Source organism: Leptonychotes weddellii, chromosome 2, assembly GCF_054177405.1.
Source record: "Leptonychotes weddellii isolate Sample4059 chromosome 2, ASM5417740v2, whole genome shotgun sequence".
Taxonomy (NCBI): Eukaryota; Metazoa; Chordata; class Mammalia; order Carnivora; family Phocidae; genus Leptonychotes; species Leptonychotes weddellii.
The window spans coordinates 129,020,346-129,042,787 of record NC_138370.1 but is presented as its reverse complement, the minus strand read 5'-3'; the positions used below and the strand labels follow the sequence as shown (position 1 = coordinate 129,042,787).

Genomic DNA, 22,442 nt, shown 5'->3' with positions numbered 1-22,442 from the left:
AAATAAAATAGCCAAGATATAGAAGCAACCCAAGTGTCCATCCACAGATGAATGATAAAGATGATGTGGTATATATACAAACCACACACACACACACACAGTGGAGTAGTACTCAGGCATAAAAATAGTGACATCTTGCCATTTGCAACAACATGGATGGAATGGATGGACTTAGAGGGTATAATGTTAACTGAAACAAGTCAGTCAGAGAAAGACAAATACCACATGATTTCACTCATATGTGGAATTTTTTTTTTAAATGGTATTTATTGATTTGAAAGAGAGAGAGCATGAGAGAGAGCACGAGCAGGGGGCAGGGACAGAGGAGAGGGAGAAGCAGACTCCCCGCTGAGCAGGGAGCCCAATGGGGGACTTAATCCCAGGACCCTGGGATCATGACCTGGGCCGAAGGCAGACGCTTAACCGACTGAGCCACCCAGGCGCCCCACTCATACGTGGAATTTAAGAAACAAAACAATTGAAGAAAACAAGAGACAAACAAAAAAAACCCCAGACTCTTAAATACAGAGAACATATTGGTGGTTGCCAGAGGAGAGGTGGGTGAGGGATGAGTGACATAGATAAAGAGGATTAAGAGTACACTTATGGGGGTGCCTGGGTGGCTCAGTAGTTAAGCATCTGCTTTCAGCTCAGGTCACGGTCCCAGGGTCCTGGGATCGAGCCCCACATCGGGCTCCCTGCTCGGCGGGAAGCCTGCTTCTCCCTCTCCTACTCCCCCTGCTTGTGTTCCTTCTCTCACTGTGTCTCTCTGTCAAATAAATAAATAATATCTTTAAAAAAAAAAAGAGTACACTTATGATGAGCACTGCTGAATAAAGTATAAAAATGCTGAATCATTATATTTTATACCTAAAACTAACATAACACTGTATGTTAATATACTTCAATAAAAACACAAAATTTTTAAGGGGCACCTAGGTGGCTCAGGCAGTTGAGTGTCCAACTCTTGATCTCAGCTCAGGTCTTGACCTTGGGTCATGAGTTCAGGCCCCGACCCATGTTGGGCTCCATGCTGGGTATGGAGCCTACTAAAAAAAAATTTTTTTAAAGGCTAATGATAAGAAACGTGTATGAATACATATGTAGCAGAAGCAGGGAGGGAGATGGAACAAATGTTGTAAAATGTTGACAAATATGGAATCTGGGTGAAGCAGATATGGGATTTCAGAATAAGTTTAAAATTAATAATTTCTAAAATTTAATAATTTAAGTAATAAATTTAATAATTTCCAAAAAAATTTTTTAAAAACAGCAACAAAGAGATAACACCTGAATTTCAAACATTAAAGAATTCTAATAAGCATGGAGATAGAAGAAAACAGGTTACTTACAAAGAAAATAAGAAATAAGTCTGCCTTTAAATTTCTACTCATAAGCATTAGCTATTGTGAGGCAAAAGATCAACAGCCAGCTAGTTTAAAGGAAAAAAGATAATGACTCAAAGATTATTTTTACTATTCAACTGTTTGTAAAAAAAAAAAAAAAAAATTTCTGAGTTCTTGCTGGCATATGTGAGAATGTCTACCAACTTTACAAAGTAACAAGGCTATCTGTTCTGACAGTAAGTATAAATGTGCTGAACATTTATTAAAGGAAAAAATACTGACAGAGAAAGTTAAAAATAAAAATTCAATCATGTACTGTTTCTAAACCACTTTGTTTTAGTTCTGTAGGAGAAAGGTTAAGTAAAAAGATGAATAAAAATACAAAAAAGAACAATGAACCAAAAGAAAGCAGGGGTCACAATATTAATATTGAACAAAACAGACTACAAGGTAAAAGCATTGTAATAGGATCAAGAAGATAAATTTGACCAAAGCAGGTACATTCCATATAAAAGCTTACATGCTTAGTAACAGCACTGAAATGTACAGAGCAAACACTGCAGAAAATAGAAGGAGAAAAAAGCAGACCACTGCAGTGGAAATACTTTACTTCAACTCTGGCAGTCTTCAGCAGATTTCACAAATCAAGGATATAAAGGATCAAATTAGTATCTAATGTAACATGTTCAATTCTAAGATCCTGTTCTTTTCCCTAAAATCTGCTCCTTCCCTAGCAGTCTCCAAATCAAGTAATGACAACACCATTCTTTCAGGTGCTCAAGCCAAAAGCCTCAAAGTTATCCCTGACATCTCTCTTACATCCCACATCCCATCCATCAGGAAATCCTGTGGATTCTATCTTCAAAAATATTCAAAATCCTACTACTGCTCTCCACCCTCCACTGCTACCACCCGACTCTAAGCAAACTCTTACTGGGATTAGTAATGTCTCACCAGTCTCCCTGCTTCCAACCTTACACCAGCCCCCTCAAACTCACCAGTCCCTCCCTAATACAACAGCCACAGTCATTCTGTTTATAAGTCCGTCATATTGCTCCTCTGCTCAAAACCCTCCAATGCCTTATCATTTCTTAGGAAAAGCCAAAAATCCTTAAAAGAGCCTTTAACATCCTACGTGATCTTTCATTCTTGTTATCTCTATGACATCATCTCCTACTAGTCTATCCCTCTCTTCCTTTGCTCCAGTCTCCTTGGTGTTTTGCCATCAGAATCATCATCATATCAGAAAAACTGCCCTTGGTCTTCCCTCTACCTGAGGCATTATTTCCTCATACAGCTGCATAATTTGCTTCCTCATCTTTTTCCTATTTCGCTCAAATGATCACTTCCTCAGTGAGGCCTTTTCTGCCCATCTACCTAAGAATGTAACCGCCATTTCCCACTGCAAAATCCCTGCTTTATTTTTCTACTCTCAATCCAGCAAATCATAAGTTTTGCTATCTTTTTTTTTTTTTATTGTCTTCTATCCTGGTCCCCCAGAAAGTAAGCTCCAGGTGTACAGAAGTTTTTGTCAGTTTTGTTCACTACCACATCTGCAGCCTCTAGAAGGATACATAGTAAGTATTGCATAATATTCTATAAATATTCAAGAGTTCCAGGGCACCTGGGTGAAAGCATCTGCCTTCGGCTCAGGTCATGATCTGAGGGTCCTGGGATTAACTCCTGCATCGGGCTCCTTGTTCAACAGGGAGTCTGTTTCTCCCTCTCCCTCTCCTCCCCAACCCCGCTCATGCTCACTCACTTTCTCTCCAATAAATAAATAAATATCTGGGGCGCCTGGGTGGCTCAGTTGGTTAAGCGACTGCCTTCGGCTCAGGTCATGATCCTGGAGTCCCAGGATCGAGTCCCGCATCGGGCTCCCTGCTCGGCAGGGAGTCTGCTTCTCCCTCTGACCCTCCTCCCTCTCATGCTCTCTGTCTCTCATTCTCTCTCTCTCAAAAAAATAAATAAAATCTTTAAAAAAATAAAAAATAAAAAAATAAATATCTTTAAAAATAAAAAAAATGTGAGTTCCATAAATATTCAAAATATATTCAAAAATATACATCCACTCAATAAAATAAGTGGATGTGTATTTTTATATCCATATATGTACACAAAAGAATAATATTCTTTTTCAAGCACCCATGGGAGAATTTTTATATGTTCTAAGCATACTATAGGTCACAAAGAAAACCTTAATAAATTCAAAAAATAAATAATACAAGCCAAAGTTCCCTAGAACAATGAAACTAGAAATTGTTAACAAACAAAACACTTCAGAATAACAGCCAACAGTATGTTTTAACATAAACCAGATATTAAACTAAACAAGAAAGCTATGGGATTGGAAATGATATCCCCATTTTACAGATAAGGATGCTGAAGGTAAGAGGAATGAAGTTTTTTACTCAAGATAACATAGTAAATAAGTGGTAGAGCTGGATTCAACCCCAGGGACTCTGGAGACCAAGCTCTTAACTAATATACTCTTAAAAAAACTCCTGGGTCAAAGAAAAATCACTGTAATTTAGGGTATACTACAATAAGAATACAACATTTGGGGTGGCCTGGGTGGCTCAGTTGGTTTAGTATCCAACTCTTGATTTCGGCTCAGGCCATGATCTCAGGGTTGGTGGGACTGAGCCCCACATCAGGCTCTGCGCTCAACAGGGAGTCTGCTGGAGATTCTCTCTCCCTTTGCCCCCCCCCGCCCCTCCCCCTGCTCGCAGGCTTTCTCTCTCTCTAAAATAAATGAATAAATCTTTTTTTTTTTTTTAAAGGAACACAACATTTAAAAAGCTATAAAATGGGGCACCTGGGTGGCTCAGTCGGTTGACAGTCCGACTCTTGATTTTGGCTCAGGTCATGATCTCAGGGTCTTGAGATCAAGCCCCAGGTGGGGCTCTATACTCAGCACAGAGTCTGCTTCAGATTCTCTCTCTCCCTCTTGCTCTCCCCCAACCCCACACACACTTTCTAAATAAATAAATAAATAAACAAATAAATAAATCTTTTAAAAAAATTTTTTAAATAAATAAAAAGCTGTAAAATTAAGCCAATACTACTCAGGAAAATTCATTGTTTTTTCAAATAAATTTTTTATCAAATAAAAAATAGAAAAATAATTAGAGAAAGCATTCAACTTAGAGGAGAAAAATAATAAATCTAAACACAGGGAGAAAAAAACAATTTAAAAGGAAAAACAAAGGGGGCGCCTGGCTGGCTCAATTGATAGAGCCTACGACTCTTTGTTATCAGGGTTGTAGGTTCAAGCCCCACATTAAGTATAGAGATTACTTAAAAATAAAATCTTTAAAAAAACAAATTCCAAATTCCACATTCCTAGCATTTCAAGAGATGCAAATCAAAAGGAAAAAGAGGGACATCGGGTGGCTCAGTAAGTTGAGTGTCCAACTCTTGATTTTGGCTCAGGTCATGATCTCAGAGTTGTGAGATCAGCTCTGAGCTCAATAAGGAGTCTGCTTAAGATTCTCTCCCTTTCCCTCTAGCCACCCCACCCCCCCACAGCCAGCCCCGCTCAAGGGCACACCTGTGTGTGCTCTATTTCTCTCAAAAAAAAAAAAGAGAGAGAGATTCCAATTTAAAAAAATTAAAAATAAAAGGAAAATTAATTAGTGAATTAGGAAAGAAAAAATAGTATAACAGATTAAAACACATTCTTTAGCAGCATAAAAATTACAAAACTATTAAGAGGCATTTAAAAAACTTAACTATGTAAAGTTTCAAACATATTTAAAATAGAAAAAATTATATAATGAAACTGATATATCCATCATACAGCTACAGTAATCAATACACGGCTTATCTTGCTTCATTTATACCCTTAGCAGCTTAACATTTTTATTTTTTTTTAAGATTTATTTATTTGAGAGAGAGAGAAAGTGTGTGGCGGGCAGAGGCAAAGGGAGAGGGAGAGAAAGTCTCAAGCAGATCTGCACTGAGCATGAGCCCAATGCCAGGCCCTACCTCACAACCCTGAGATCATGACCTGAGCCGAAATCAAGAGTCAGGCGCCCAACCAACTGTGTCACCCCGGCACCCCTTAACATTTTTCAATACTAGAATAGATATTTTAAGTGTCAATTATTTCATTATGTTCTACCTCAATGAAAGGACTGTCACTCTGTCATTCTTTCTCTTTCTCTTCCTCCTCTATCACATAGGTGTAAGGTCTTACAAATCTCTAAACATATAGTAAGGCTCTTTGGAGTAAGTACTCAATACACATTTGCCACTGGTGATAATTTATATAAAACATAGCACACCCTTACTTTGTATGCATAATGCCATAAATATCAAGACAAGAGACAATAAATAATAACCTACTTGAACTTTTCTGAACTTCCTTGTCATCCACATCGGAATTATTCTTTCCAGATGTTAAATAATTCTTGAGCCTGAAAGGTCCACTTTAAGATAAAAAAGTAAACCATCAAATTTGTACTTGTATAATACATATATCTAATTATCTATCCTAATGGTCATTTTTCTCCCAAAAACTGCCAAAGGTTTCCTTCTTATAAAACCAACAGTGATGTTATAGATTACCAAAAATATATTTACATGCTACATAAAATAAAGAATCTATAATTTAATCCTATAACTGTCAAACAGGACAAATACTGAATTTTATAACCTTTTAAATTTCATGAATCAATTTTAAATTTTAAGTCAACTCAAGTAACACCCCTGATAAGAATCAAATGAAAGAGTATTATTAAAAATATTAGAAATAAATCAGCTTGTCTTAATTTAAAAATACCGTCAAAAACAAGTGGAATTTAAAATATAGTCCAGAAGTTGCTCAGAGATAATTCAGCTTATCCCAGCCCTAGATTCCTTTCCTTCTATTATGAACCCAGGATAGGCCTAGTAGTCATAACCCACCAAATAGTAAAGAAATCTTAGCCATCACTTAAATGTCTTGAGAATGTTATAATTTACCATTCTTTCATTTTAAAAAAGGGTATATGACTTCAGATATTATAAGAATAGGTTAATTTGGTTTGTTCACTGAGTGTACCTGTTTTAAACACATACCCACAAATTCTTAAATACTCCTCTTTTCAAGAGAGAGAGCCTAATCCCCCATTCCTTGAACGTGGTCTGGACTTAATGACCTGTTTCTAACAAACAGAATGAAGTGGAAGTGACAGTATGCAACTTCAGATACTAGGTTATTAAAAGGGAATTTTAACCTCCATCATAGTCACACTTTCTCTTGGATCACTTGCTTTGTAAAAAGCCAGCTGCCGTATTGAACAGCCCTATGGAGAGGGCCACATGACAAGGAAGGCCTGCAGCTAACAGCCATGGGAGCAAACTACCTTATAAGTAGATCCTCCAGTCACAGTCAAGCCTTCAAAGGACTGCAAACCAGGTAGACATCTTGAATGCTACACCTCATTAGAACCCCTGAGTAAGAACTAGCCAGCTAACCCAGACTTCTGGGCCACAGAAACTATGAAACCATAGATGTCTGCAAGTGACTATTAAAGTTTGGGGTAATTTGTTACACAGCAGTGAGTGACTAATATAATAAGTAAATCCAATTATCCTTAGAACACATGCATACCTTCCTTCCAAAACTGAAGTCTTAGGCTCTCCAGAATCCAAGTTAGATTCTGCTGGTGTCTTGCGTGTAAATCTCCTGATCTGAGACTTCAGATGAACATTTTGTCCAGTCATATTATCTTGATCCTTTGTGCTTCTTGTACCTCTGTGAAAATGTAAAGTGTAAAATTATTTTCATTTCTCCATAAAATATTTCTTCTAGAAACAATACACAATGAGTAGGCCATATAATACTGGTTGTAACAAATATTAGATAACCCTATTCAGGTCCTAGGACTTACAACTAGCCTAGGAAGAAAACTTGATTCTAGGACCTACTAAGAAAAATTCTGAAATGGTACAGACCTGGCCTAAGATGGAGGTGATGACAGGGGGGAACACAAGGAGACATTACTACAGGCAGCATATAATGTATATTACACAATTAATCTATCATTTTTTTGAAAATCCACAAACAACTGAAATTGTTTTCTTTGACACCCCTAGTCAGCCTATTGAGGAACAATAGGATGCTCAGAGGGACTCTGGTTCATCTCTTTAGTAGCTAACAGCTATTTAATTTATCTCCAATATATGCAAATAGGACATATTATTCCCAGATTGTATAATTTTTCTCTTCTCTCCCATTTCTCTTGTAAGTCCTATGTTTTAATTTGCTTCTTGACTCAGTCTATCAGCCTACTCTTATCATATGTGAGAAAATAATTTGCATGCAAAATAACTAAAGAACATGCAGACTTTGGTCCTACGATCACAGTCTAAAGAAATAAAAGGGATTATAAGAGAATACTATAAACAATTATACATCAACAAATTAGATAACCTAGATGAAATGGATAAATTCCTAAAGACACACAAATTACCAAAACTGATTCAAGAAGAAATAATCTCAAAAGACCTGTAACAAGAGAATGAATCAGTAATCAAAAAACTACCCAGAAAGAAAACCCCAGGCCCAAATGGTTTCACTGCTGAATTCTTCCAAGCATTCAAATAATACAAATTCTTCACAAACTCTTTCAAAAAACAGAAGAGAACTTCTCAACTCACTTTATGAGGCCAAGATTATCTTGATACCAAAACTGGACAAAGACATCACAAGAAAACTAAACCAAAAAACTCAACATACTAGCAAAAGAAATCTAACAATGTGTAAACAGAATTATACATACATCATGACCAAATGGGATTCATACCAGAGATGCAGTTTGGTCTACCATCCAAAAACCAATTAATTTAATACATCAGATCAATAACAAAAAAAAATCACATCATCATATTAGTAGATGCAAAAAAAAAAAAAAAAAAGCAAGCATTTAACAAAATCCAACACCTTTTTATGATAAAAACGCTCAACAAACTAGGACTAGAAGAGAACTGCCACAACTGATAAAAGGGTATATATGAAAAACCTACACCTAGCAGTATACTAAATGGTGAAAGACTAGATGTTTTCCTCCTAAAATTTAGGAACCAGACAAGGAAGTCTGCTGTTACCACTTCTATTAAACACTGTACTAAAGATTTTAGCCAGGGCAATTAGGCAATATAAAACAAATAAATAATAGATTGGAAAGGAAGGGTAAAACTACCTCTATTCAAAAATGACATGATTTTTGTACTCAGAAAATCCTATTAAGTACACTAAAAAGCTAATAAATGACACTAATAAATGACTTCAGCAAGGTTGCAGAATATATAAAAACCAACTGTATTTCTATACACTTGCAATGAACACCCAAAAGTAAAATTTAAAAGCAACTCTATTCACAATAGCATCAAAACAAATAAAATGCTTAGGAATGAATTTAACAAAAGAAGTGTAAAACTTATGCTCTGAAAACATTGTTGTAATAAGTTAAAGATCTCAATAGATGGAAAAACATCCCATGTTCATGGATCAATAGATTTACTGTTAAAATAGCAATATCCCCCAAACTGATATACAGATTCAATGCAATCCCTATCAGAATCTTAACTGATGTCTTTGTAGAAATTGACATGCTGATTCTAAAATTTATATGGAATTGCAAGGAACCCAGAATAGTCAAAAGAATCCTGAAAAGGAAGAATAAAAAGGACTCATACCTCCTGATCTCAAACCTTATCACAGCAATGGTAATCATGACAGTACAGTACTGGACCAAGAACTGATATACAGATCAAGAGAAAAAAGTTGAGAATCCAGAAAGAAACTCATATACGTATGGTCAACTAATTTTCAATAATGGTGTCAAGACCGTTCAATGGGGAAAAAAATAGTCTTTTCAATAAACACTTACTGGGACAATTGGATAGTCATATGGAAAAGTTGAACCCTTACTTCACAGAATATACAAAAATTAACTCAAAATGGATGAAAGACCTAAATACAAGAGAGTTAAAACTATAAAACTCTTAGAAGAAAAGATAGGGACAAATCTTCATGAACTTGGATTCTTAGATATGACATCAAAAGTATAAGCAATAAGAGACTGGACTTTATCAAAATTAAAAGCTTTTGTGCTTCAAAGGACACCATTAAAAAGCAAAAAAGACAACCCACAGATAGGAGAAAATATTTGCAAATCCCTTATTTGACAAGGAACTTGTATCCAAAATATATAAAGACCTCTAACAACACAATTAAAAAAAACCAAAAAACAAAAAGACAACCCAACTAAAAATAGACTGAAAAGATCTTTTTTTAATGACATGCAAATGACCAATAAACACATGAAAAGATGCTCAACATCACTAGCCATCTGGGAAGTGCAAATGAAAACCACAATGAGATACCACTTTCATACCAACTAGGATGGCTGGCATCAAAGTGAGATAATAACAACTGCTGGCAAGGATGTAGAGATACTGGAACCCTCATACACTGCTCACAGAAATGTAAAATGGTGCAGATGCTTTGGAAAACAGTCTTGCAGCTCCTCAATTTAAATATAGAGTTACCATATGGCTCAGCAATTCCACTCCTAGGTATATGTCCAAGAGAGCTGAAAACATATGTCCACATAGAAACCTGTACACAAATGTTTATACCAGCATTATTCAAAAGAGCCAAAGGTGGAAACAACCCAAATGTCCATCAATGAATGAACAGATAAACAAAACATGGTATACCATAAAATATTATTTAGTCATAAAAAGTAATGAAGTACTACTGATACATGCTACAACAAGAAACTTGAAAATATCCAAACAGGAGGCACCTGGGTGGCCCAGTCAGTTAAGTGTCTGACTCTTGATCTCAGCTCAGGTCTTGATCTCAGAATCATGAGTTCAAACCCAGGGGGGTGGGGGGGCAGTGAATATCCAAACAGAAAGAAGCCAGTACAAAAAAACTCATACTATAGGATTTTATTCAGGTCAAAATCCAAAATGTAAAATCTATACAAACAAAAAGTATATTAGTGGTTGCTTAGAGCAGTGGAAGAGGGAATGGGAAATGCTAACTAAAGGGTACTGGCTTCTTCGTGAAGTGCTGAAAATGCTCTGAAATTGACTATGTTGATGGTTTGCACCTATCTGTGAATATACTATAAAACCACTGAATTGTACACATTTCATGAGTGAATTGTATGATATGTGAAGTATCCTTCATAACTTTTTTTTTTTAAAGATTATTTATTTATTTATTTATTTGAGAGAGAGAATGAGAGACAGAGAGCATGAGAGGGAGGAGGGTCAGAGGGAGAAGCAGACTCCCTGCCGAGCAGGGAGCCCGATGCGGGACTCGATCCCGGGACTCCAGGATCATGACCTGAGCCGAAGGCAGTCGCTTAACCAACTGAGCCACCCAGGCGCCCCCCTTCATAAAACTTTTAAAAAAGAAATCTACTGTAATGAGCTTCTGTTCCATCTGGCTTCTAGAAATAATATAGAAATTAAGTGATTACATAAATTTGAATGAAAGAAACTCAGTGGAGACTGCTTACACTTTAAGTGCTCTAGCTCTTAAAGTTTGGTTTATTTTGTTCCCAACAGGTTTTAGTAGGGAAAAAGGAAGTTAGCTTGTAGTTTAATTAATGCTCATGGTTATAAAGAAGCAAAAAATATCACTTTTAAACAAGTTAAAAGTTTCAATATCTGTTAGATACATGCAGAGAGCAGAAGTAACTCATGTAACATCTCTAATCAGGAAGATGCCTTAAAAATTTTTTTAAAAAAAGGAAGATTCCTTAGACAAATTAATTTATTGATTTTGGCTTAAATACTATTATCCATCTCCTCCCTGATTTCAACACGTGTGTGTGTGCACACGCGCGTGTGTGTGTGTGTGTGTGTGTGTGTGGTATGTGTCACATAATATTCTAGTATTGAAAAGGCTTAAATTTATTTTCTCCCAAAAAACCTAGTAAGTTTTAATTCCTAAAATTCCTCTACTGGTTTTTCATAGTGAAAAATTATCAAAAGACTAAATACATTGTACACCTGAAAATATAACACTATGTTAATTATACTTGAAGAAAAGGAACAGTAGCATCTGGAAATAAATAAAATAAATAAATAAAAATCATTTAAAAAAAATAACAGCAGAAGTGGAAACCACCCAAATGCTCACCCTTTAATGAATGGATAAAAAGTGGTATATTATTTGCAATAAAAAGGAATGAAGTACAAAAAAAGAGAGAGAAACTAAATATTTTCATATAACCATACAAGATGTTAACTATAAATTCAATCAGCCACTTGATTTTTTTTATATACTGAGAGCTAAAAATGGTTTGTATATTTTCAAAGGTTACATCTTAAATGATTATTTACCTATAGGCATAACTGTTTCCATTTGCCCTTTGGCCAGCAAAGCCTAAAATATTTACTATCTGGCCCTTTAAGAAAAGTTTGCCAACCTCCACTTCTTATAAAGGAATAAAAATAAATCATTTATCAACATGAATAATCTCAAAAATGAACTGTGGAAAAAAAGCAAGTCACAGAGGATGTATATACTAATAAAACCATTTTTATAAACTTTTAAAACCATACCACATGCTGTTCATATATACATGCACACATAGGAAAAGTATAAAAATATCCATGAGAATGGTAACTACCAAATTCAGTATCGCTAACAAGGGAGAAGAATGGGCTCAGTAAAGGTACACATGGGATTTCAGCGGTCGCTATAATATTTTATTTCTTAAGTGAGGTCATGGGGGAATCAGGTTTTTTTTTTTTTTTTGTAAACCTAAAATAATTTTGTAAACCTAGAAAATGGTATGGAAATGGTGTGAAAAAGTTAAAAGAGAATGTGTATGGGATTTTTTTCTGTGCTACAATGACATACACTGCTATATTTTAGGGCACTATAATTTATTCCCATAAATCCCTAACACCTTGCAGTTTCTCACATATAATATGTATTATTTGTTGAGTAAATGAAAGAATACATACTATGTCAATAAGCAAAAATACGCAAGAACAACACCTAACTCACTAGGTTGTTAGGACTGATGAAAATTCATTGAAAGCTCCTAGCAAACACCTGGCACATAATAAGCACTCAAAGTATGTTAACTATTATCACCTTAGGGGGAGAAGTATTAAGATGTATTTCTAATTATTGAAATCACATTAACCTCACTTAAAAGGAAGCAAATCAAACTATACATTAAAAATGACTAAGAGGTGCCTGGCTGGCTCAGTTGGTTAAGCGTCTGCTTTCGGCTCAGGCCATGATCCCAGGGTCCAGGGATTGAGGTCTGCCTGCTTCTCCCTCTCCCTTTGCCACTCCCCCCTGCTCATGCACTCTCTCTCTCACTCTCTTCTCTCTCTCAAATAAATAAAATCCATTTTTTTTAAAATGACTAAGATGGTTAATTATACTGAAATTAAAAAATAAAATACATTTTTAAAAATGACTAAAATGGTAAATTTTATGTTTTTACCACTTTTTTTTAAAAAAAATCACTCACATCCTGTGGTACTATATATTATTCCCCATTTTAATATAAGGAAACAAATTCAGATTGCTACTTTGCCCTGGGCGTGGATTTACAACCAGGTTTGCCAGACTGCAGAGCCCTTTATGCTAACAGTTTCTCCATAAATGATTAAATGACACTGACAAACTATTAAATGCTGAATGGCAAAAATAACTATATTGTATACCTAACAGACATTACCCAGAATGATCAAGATTTTTCTTCTTAGCCAGGTCTTCCTCATCATTTTCCAATGACTCATTCTGGGAACAACCGGAAATTTCATCATGGTCAATAATTCTTCCAGAATCTTTAGTATTTAAAAACTCCTGTGCTCTTGAGCTGCCCAAAGTAGTTCTCTTCTGCCCTTTAAATGGAATGGTTTTTTCCTCAATATTCTTCGATGATTGATTTGATTTTTCAGCAGGTTTTCGTCTACTGTTGTGACGCACTGACAATTCATTTCTTCTTGAAGAATTGCTATAAACAAGACCTGAAGGATTCAGTGATAACCTAAAGTTAGCATAATGTTTACCCAGATTAGCAGGTTCACTGAAATACCAACATTATTTATTTACATGTAAATACACATAGACAGACAGACACACACACACACACACACACACACCAATCTCATAGGCTGTTTGTTTTCAAATTAAAGTCATAAACTATGCAGCTTTTCAACCCCTTTAAATGTATCACAAGCTTCCAAAACCACCCTCTGTGTCTCTGCCCACTACTCTTTTGGCCATCCTTAAGATCCTGTTATTTCCCAAGCTTCCAGCTTCAGCTTCTCATTCTATCTACTTTGAGGGACCCTTCTACTCTTAACTTTAATTACTATGTAGATACTGGTATCATAATATTCACCTACCACTCTCCCCCCAAATCTGACCTTCTGGTTTTAGTTCCTATCTTAATGAAAGTGTAACTATTTACCCAGATACCTACATCAGAAATCTGAGTCATCCAAGACTCCTATCCCTATCCACAATCAAATCCCCAAATCCTGTCATTTCTACATTCTTAATACCTCTCAAATCCACTTCTTTCACGCTCTCCTGCCTATCATTGGACCCTCATCATTTCTTAACTGGATTATTAAAGCACCTCTTAGTCTCCCTTTCTCTAGCCTTGTTGTTCCTCAATCCATTCTTCACACTGCTTCAAGAATCATCTTAAGAAAACACAAGCTGGATCATGACAACCTTGCTAAATCTTTTAGTGATTATCTGTAACTTAAGGATTAAGTCCAAATATTTTCAGTAATTTATTTCTACACCTAGAGTATTTACTTCATTAATCAAAATTTTCAACATTCTCCTCAAATAAACAAATCAAAAAAAGCCAGCAATACTGAACTACCTGCATTTCTCTAAAGCACTGGTTCTTTTTTTTTTTTTCAAAGTGAATCTTTTTTATTATGTTATGTTAATCACCATACATTACAACATTAGTTTTTGATGTAGTGTTCATGATTCATTGTTTGCATATAACACCCAGTGCTCCATTCAGTACGTGCCCTCTTGTTGGTCCTTAGACCAGCAGGATCAGCATCACCTGAGAATTTGTTTCAAATGCAAATTCTCAGGCTAGGCTTCAGACCTACTAAATCAGAAGCTTTGAGTAGAGCCCAATAATCTGTGTTTTAACAAGCCCTCCAAATAACTCTGATAAAACAATTTTTAAAAGGTTAAACTCTCAGCTCTATATCTCTGTACATGCTACTCTACTGGAAACATTTCATCCTTCCTCCTCACCCCACCCAGTCACTCAGTTGATTCCTAATTCATCCTTCAGGAAGCTTTCCCTAATTCCCGTGCCTAAATTAAGTAGCTCTCTCTCAACCCTTTAATAATATTTATCATCCATCTAACTGTTTATTTCTCTTTCTCTTCCAGCAGACTGACAATTCCTTGAGACCAAGATTGCTCTTTTACCTATCTTTATATTCCTAATGCCTAACACCCGGGGCAGGACTGTGGTGAAGCAATTTTTTCCAGTCTACTGAGATATAATTGACACACAACACTGTATAAGTCTAGGGTACACGATGTAATAACTTTATATATGTATATATTGCAAAATGAATACCAAAGAGTAAATCTTAAAAGTTCTCATCATAAAAAAAAAAAAAAAATTTACCTAGGGTGGGAAATTTAAGAAGGTGCTCACTCTCAGAGAGTCATACAAATACTGAACCCGAACTCACACAAACCTGAGACCGAGTGCCTCCTCAAATTTCTCATTCTGTTACTCACTTGCACCACTGTAGTACTGGCCGTGCCTAACACCATGCCAGCCTCACAGTGGGCACTCCATAAACGTTTCTCAACATAAAAGCAGTAGGGCCATACATCTACCACAGGCAGCTTGGCTGCTTATTAGGGAAACAAACATTACATCAACAGTCAGGAAACCCGGGTTCTACTGTTTTCCAGTTCTAGCACAAAGGTCTATGACCTTAGGTTGCAAGCCATGTTGCTTTTTTTGAGCTTCAGACTTTCTTTTTCTAGCAGATGAAGGATTGTTTTAACTCTGAGATCTATAAGCATTCCTCCATTTTTGTGACTCCCTACTTGATCAGAAACTCAACATCTGTTTCAAGACTGCTACATAAGTCTTTTTTGGTAAGTCTCAGAGTTCTAGAAAACTTATCCAGGCTTTGTAAGATTTTTATTTACCTATATATTTACACACTCATCTGCTATAGCAGTTTCAGGCACCTGGGGCAGAAAGGTGAGTTCCTCAGAGCAATAACAGGAGTAGATAATGTTTTATATACTAACTACATGCCACTTACTCCTTATCATGAGGTAGAAGGATTTGTAATCATGTTACAGAATGAGAAACTGAAGAAAATAACTTACCCAAACTGGAGAAATCATAATTTAAACTCAGATCTAAGTCCAAAATCCAAGAAAGGCTGCAAAAGAATATTTCTTTCTACTGTCAATCAAGGATCCCAGTGACTCAAAAATTCATAGCAACAAGGCCTCAGATGTAGTGCCATATTTATTCTACTCTCATTTGTGGATCTAAATACCACAGTCAACAGTATGATTTTCTTTTTTTCATGATTACCTCCTTTAAAAGATCAAAGATGTTTCCAAAACAATAAATGTTTCACATTGTACAGAAAAAGAGTTGGCATAGCAGACCTAAGAATGTTATCCTTAGAAAGACCTGCTTGCAAAGTTAGCTCTTGGCTAGCATTTGGGAACTTTAATTTCAGAGGGTTCCCATCATTTCCTAACTGATAAATGTGGTTTAGTGTGCCTAAACTGCTTTACAAAAAAATACAATTTATGTCAAATACTTGCTTTCCTTCAGGGAGTCTGGAATGTTAGTACTTACTAGGCAGAGGGTGCCTAGGTGACCACCTCCAGTAAAAATCATGGGCTCTAAATCTCTAATGAGCTTCCCAAGTAGGTAACATTTCACACATCTATCATTAGTATTCATTGCCAAAAGAACTAAGTGCCTCTGGTATGAATCCATTGAGAGAGGACTCCTTCAGACTTTGCCCATGTACTTCTTCTCTGATTTTGCTTTGTATCCTCTTGCTGTAAGGAAACTTCAGACACCACTAGCACTTCTCTCACTACACTTTCACCTGATGGCCTTGCTTACTACTTCACTGAGAAAACAAAAAAGTCAGAAGAGTACATATTCATCTTCTCACCATCAACTCTACCAACCTACTTCCATCTGTGTACTGCATCACAGTCCCCTCCTTACCTATTCAAGGACTTGATCCTATATTTATACTCTAACTTTCTAGGAGGTTGGTTTTTTTTTTTATTTTTTTTTTTATTTTTTATATTCAAGAGTCTTTCTTAAGTTTTTAAATTCCAGTTAGTAGGGGCACCTGGGTGGCTCAGTCAGTTAAGCATCTGCCTTCAGCTCAGGTCCCAGAGTCCTGGGATAGAGCCCCACTTGGGGCTCCCTGCTCAGCAGGGAACCTGCTTCTCTCTTTCCCTACGCCCCTGCTTGTGCTCTCTCTCGCTATCTCTCTCTCTCTCTTAAATAATTAAATGGAATCTTTAAAAAAAAATTCCAGTTAGTTAATATACAGTATAATATTAGTTCAATATATCAAGCGTACAATATAGTGATTCAACACTTCCATACATCACCCGGTGCTCATCACAACAGGTGCACTCCTTAATCCCCTTCACCTATTTAACCTTTCCCCCTACCCACTTCCTTCTGGTAACCACCAGTTTGTTTTCTGTAGTTAAATGTCTGTTTCTTGGTTTGCCTATCTTTCTTTTTTTCCCCTTTGCTCATATGTTTTGTTTAAATTCCACGTATGAGTGAAGTCATATGGTATTTGTCTTTCTCTGACTGATATATTTCGCTTAGCATAATACTCTCTAGTTCCATCCATGTCATTGCAGATGGCAAGATTTTATTTTTTATGGCTGAGTAATATTCCGTTGTGTGTTTGTGTGTGTGTGTGTGTATACACACCACATCTTCTTTATACATTCATCTGTCAATGGACACTTGGGCTGTTTCCATAATCTGGCTACTGTAGATAATGCTGCTATAAACATCAGGGTGTATGTATCCCTTTGAATTAGTATTTCTATATTCTTTGGGTAAATACCTAGTAGTGCAATTGCTGGATCACAGCTATTTTTAACTTCTTGAGGAACGCCCATAGTTCTCCACACTGGCTGCACCAGTTTGCATTCCCACCAACAGTACAAGAGGGTTCCCCCTTCTCCACATTCTATGGTTATTTTAAATGAGCAGATAAACTGACGTAACATCTTGTACATTATTAAAAAAAAAAAAGACCTTCCCTTGACCCCACATCTCTATGCTTCCTTATCTTATTATCTCTCCTTCCTCACTTCCTACTCTTGAAACCACTTCAGTCAGGCCTTTGATTTGATTATTCCACAGAAACCATTTCTATCAAAGTGACCAACAACCTCCACATGGCCAAAATTATATTGTCAGTTCTTAACTCTCGTCTACTTCAAGCCATCAGCAGTATTTAAAAGAGTTCATCACTCAATCCTTAAAATGCTTTCATTACTTTGCTTCCATAACCCTAAGTTCTCTTCAGTTTCCTTTAACCTTACTAACTGCAACTATTTAGTTTCTTTTGGTGGATCCTCCTTTCCCTCTTGACTCCTGGCATTGGGAGTCTCCCAGGACTCAATCCTTGGCTTTCTTTCTTCTCTAGGTTCAGTCTATCACTAGGAATTTCAAGCAGTCCTAAAGTTTTAAATATCATCTATATATTGGTAAGTCCCTAATTATATGTCTTCCCAAATCTTTCCCCTAACTTTAAACTCATTTACCAGGCTATTTCCTCAATGTATCTACATTGATACCTAATTAATTTATTACAACCTGAAATCTTGACATCCTTCCCAAATCTGCTTCTTTCATACTTTCCCTCATTCAGTAAATAGTAGAGCTCCCTTATTCTATTTGTTCAGGCAAAAAAAAAAAAAATCTGAGTCATCCTAGATTTCTGGTTCTCTCTTACTCCAATCTGTTAGTACCAAATCCAACCACTTTTCATCTCTTCCCTCCAACAATCTCTTAACTAGTATCCATGCCCTAGTTTCCTCTCTATGTAGCAGTAAAAATAATTCTTTTAGAGGCGCCTGGGTGGCTCAGTCAGTTGGACATCTGCCTTCGGCTCAGGTCATGATCCCGGAGTCCCAAGATCTAGCCCCGCTTCAGGTTCCCTGCTCAACAGGGAGTCTGCTTCTCCCTCTGACCCTCACCCCACTTGTGATCTCTCTCTCTCACTCTCTCTCTCTCTCAAATAATAAATAAATAAAATCTTCTTAAAAAGTCTCTTAATTTAAAAAAAAAAAAGAATAATTCTTTTAAAAGAGGATTCAATCAAGTCACTTCATTGCTTAAAATCTTCCAGTAGCTTCCCAATACACTTCGCCTAAACTGTCTATCACAGCCTCCCTCTCTGACTTCATCTCTCCTGGCTTACTCATCTTTAGCCATACTAGCCTTCTTGAATCCCTCAAACATGCCAAGTATGTTCCATCAGCACCTTTATAAATACGTTCCCTTGGTCTGAAATGTTACACACCAAGTTATTTGTATGGTTCCCCTCTTCATTTTTCTGAGATATATGCTCTGAAAGATCAAAATGGACTCTTATTACTACCTTTTACAAAAACATTGTTCTATCTTCTTATCCACCCCACTTCTACCTCTACTTCCCATCTCTATCCTTTATCAGCTTTCTTTTTCTTTTTTTTTATTATGTTATGTTTATCACCATACATTACATCATTAGTTTTTGATGTAGTGTTCCATGATTCATTGTTTGCGTATAACACCCAGTGCTCCATTCAGTACATGCCCTCTTTAATACCCACCACCAGGCTAATTTTTCTTTATTGCCCATCACTACATGAATTATACACTTATATTGCTGGTCTTCCTCCACTCAAATGTTAAGTCTCACGAGAGCAGGGATTTGTTTTTCCACAGCTATATCCCTCTATCTAGAATACAATATATAGTAGAGCCCAATATCTTCACACTTAACTGACTTAATATTTCTATTAATGACCCAATTTAACTTTGTCCTCATTAGGTTTTCTGTGGAAAATGGGAGTATAAATCAAAATAAAGCCTCTTATAGAATGACTTTTTGGAGCTCTCAATGAACATCATTTAAATAAAATACTTACTCTGTTCTGACTTTACCACCCACCAATTAGATGGACGCCTGGAAATTCTTCGACTTCTTGTAATAGTTGAAGTCACTTCTTCAGGTACAAGTTTATTCTTCTTGGACCCACTGGGAAAATGCTTCTTTTTATATTCCTTATCTTTTTTCTGAGTCTCTGTATAAGGAACATTGGTGCTATTTTTCTTGCTTCCTATAAAGAAAACCATAAAAAAACAATGTACAATCTATGGAACTGAAGAGTTTTCAGAAAATCACAATAGGTTAAAAAAAAAAAAAAACCTCTCAATTATAGGAATATCTTAAATTTATTCTGTGGGCTTCTTTCATCTCTTTTTTTTAAGTCAAATGTTCTCAATAAGATCTGTTTCTGTCAGTTAAATATAAACTTTTGACATTGCTTGATAACTAACATACTCCTCAGCCAAAAAAATGAGTACACTCTGAAAAGGAAAAATATATGGCTTCTTCCAACTACTTACCAATGTTCCAAGTTAAAAAAAAAAAAAGTAACCACTGCTTTTCTGTTTCGAATTAAATCATTATTTTGTCAATCTAATTTTTGAAAGAGGAGATTTAAAGTGAGGTTTCAATAAAGAGATGTTCCTATACGAAGGAAAACCATTATTTTTGTTAACAGAATTTAAAAAAGAAAAGAGAATGAAAAGAAACAATGAATATGGCAAGCAATACATAGCTAATGAAAAGGTTTGGTGTCAGTAGTAACCTCATTTCACTACCACGACAATTGGGTAAGAAAAGAATCTAACAGAAGGGTGAAATCAATTCTAGTTTGTTTTTTGTGGCTGACAACCAGAAGAAGAAAAAATCAGGGAAATACAAGATATTTCAATACAAATATTACAGTTAAGAGGGGCACAATCACCAAAATGGAAAATTTCTTTTACTCAGAAATAGGTTTAAAATATTAAGTGTTAGTAGACAGAACGGAAAATTTTCTTGATCATCAAATAAATCAAGAAACCATCATTTATTAAGCAACTGAGACAAAGACTTCTGGTCCAAAGAAGGAATTAAACTCGTATCAAGTAGGAAATATTCATGGAGTAAACAAACTACATAAAAGTATGTAAGACCAATAGAGCAGGTATTATATTTAACCACATAATTAAATATGAAACTATACAGAACTTTTTAAAAAGATGAAAGGAGAACATAATACAGGTTGAAACCTGGAAATATGGGAAATACAAGACCAGACTTTCACTAAGAAGGTAAATTTGGGGAAATAATTCAGATGGAGATGATATCTAAAGCAAAGGAATAATTTTCTCAAGGAATGAATATAAAGGAAGAGCAAAGGACAAACTATTAAACGGGGAATATGGAAAGAATCACCAAAATTTATAGATGAAATGAGGAAAAGTAATCAATAAAGACATAGAAGGAAATCAAACAAAAAAATAGGAGAATCAAAATATTATAGCATCAGAAATTAGCTAGTGTTTAATTAGGCTATAATGAAAACTACATCTTGTCATCTTTACTATATGTAGCATATAACATTGTGTTTGGCACATAGGCTTGAAATATGAATTCAGGGTGAAGCCAATGTTACAGTAGGCAATGAAATTGGCAAAAGTACTTCCCAGCATGAGTTATTTTAGATAGGATCCACGTTTTTGATACACCAAGTATGCTTCACAGATCAGCTGTATCAGTATCACCCGGAAGAGACTGTTTAGAAATACAAAATCTTGGGGCACCTAGGTGGCTCAGTTGGTTAAACGTCCAACTCTGGATTTCAGATTAGGTCATGCTCTCAGATCATGAGCTCAAACCCAGTGTCAGGCCCTGTGCTAAGCAGGGAGTCTGCTTGTCCCTCCCCCTCTCTCTGCTTGCTCTATTTCTCTCTCTTCCAAATAATCTTAAAAAAAAAAGAAAGAAAGAAAGAATGAATCTTGGGTCCCACCTGAGACCTACTAAGCAGGTTTATGAATCAAAATGTTAAGAAAATCCTCAGGGAATTCAAATGCATATGCAAGTTTGAAAAGCACTGTTCTGCTGTTTTAGTCATTCTCCCAGGTAAATTTGACTGAGGAGTAGAGAGATAGAAAACGAGCCAAATTATGTCAAGATCCCTTACAGCAGTAAAACTCTCTGAGTCCAGTCTGAGAATAAGTTACAGGATTCGGCAACTCTGAATTTAAGATAAAGAGAATGATTTATGCTTATAAAAGGAGTAAAAGAAAAACATTAGCCTTAATGATCTGAACAAGACACAAGAAAAGTTGATGAAAAAGGAAAGAATATACTTTACCAATATTGTGCTTAATATGGGAATTAACCAATATGTTAGAAGTGATGAGAATGGGAGATATTTGAAGAGCCACCACAGATAGCAAATCTTGATAAAGAACATATTTTAGGGAATGGATATAGAAAGTAATAAAGGGTCAGTTTACAAAACACTAAAGCAAAGAGAACTTTCAACATGGTTGCCACTGATTAGTGAGTTTAAGGAATTATCTGTACAACTGCAAGAATCCTCACCAGTGAGCATCATTTTCAGTATATGTCCACCCTCCTTTCCCTTCTCCAACTCCTTTTCTTCTATTTCCCCCCTTTTTTTCTTTCCCTTACCTTATCAAAAGTACCTCAGGAACTGTTTTTTTTAATAAAGATTTTATTTATTTATTTATTTGAGAGAGAGAAAGAGAGAGAGAGAAAACGGGGATCAGCAGAGGGAGGGGGAGAGGCAGACTCCCTGCTGAGCAAGGAGCTCAACGACGTGGGGCTCAAGCCCAGCACCCCCGGGATCATGACCTGAGCTGAAGGCAGATGCTTAACTGACTAAGCCACCCAGGCACCCCCTCAGGAACTGTTCTAACAAATGAGAGGTGCTCATGATGACAGAAATTGCCCATG

At 36.0% G+C, this 22,442-nt stretch overlaps 1 protein-coding gene across 3 annotated transcripts in view; it reads right to left on the bottom strand.

The window, feature by feature from the left end:
- CENPC (centromere protein C) overlaps positions 1-22,442 on the bottom strand; it is a 78,281-nt gene that overhangs the window by 28,347 nt on the left and 27,492 nt on the right. For all 3 annotated transcript variants that reach the window (XR_014143007.1, XM_081812320.1, XM_081812318.1), the window contains exons 9-12: positions 19,555-19,746; positions 13,064-13,355; positions 6,946-7,089; positions 5,697-5,779 (exon numbers count right to left, since the gene is read on the bottom strand). Coding sequence is in view for 2 of the 3 variants with exons in the window: in XM_081812320.1 (XP_081668446.1) it covers positions 5,697-5,779; positions 6,946-7,089; positions 13,064-13,355; positions 19,555-19,746 (711 nt within the window). In the remaining variant the exon portion in view is untranslated. The remainder of the gene's footprint in view (positions 1-5,696; positions 5,780-6,945; positions 7,090-13,063; positions 13,356-19,554; positions 19,747-22,442) is intronic.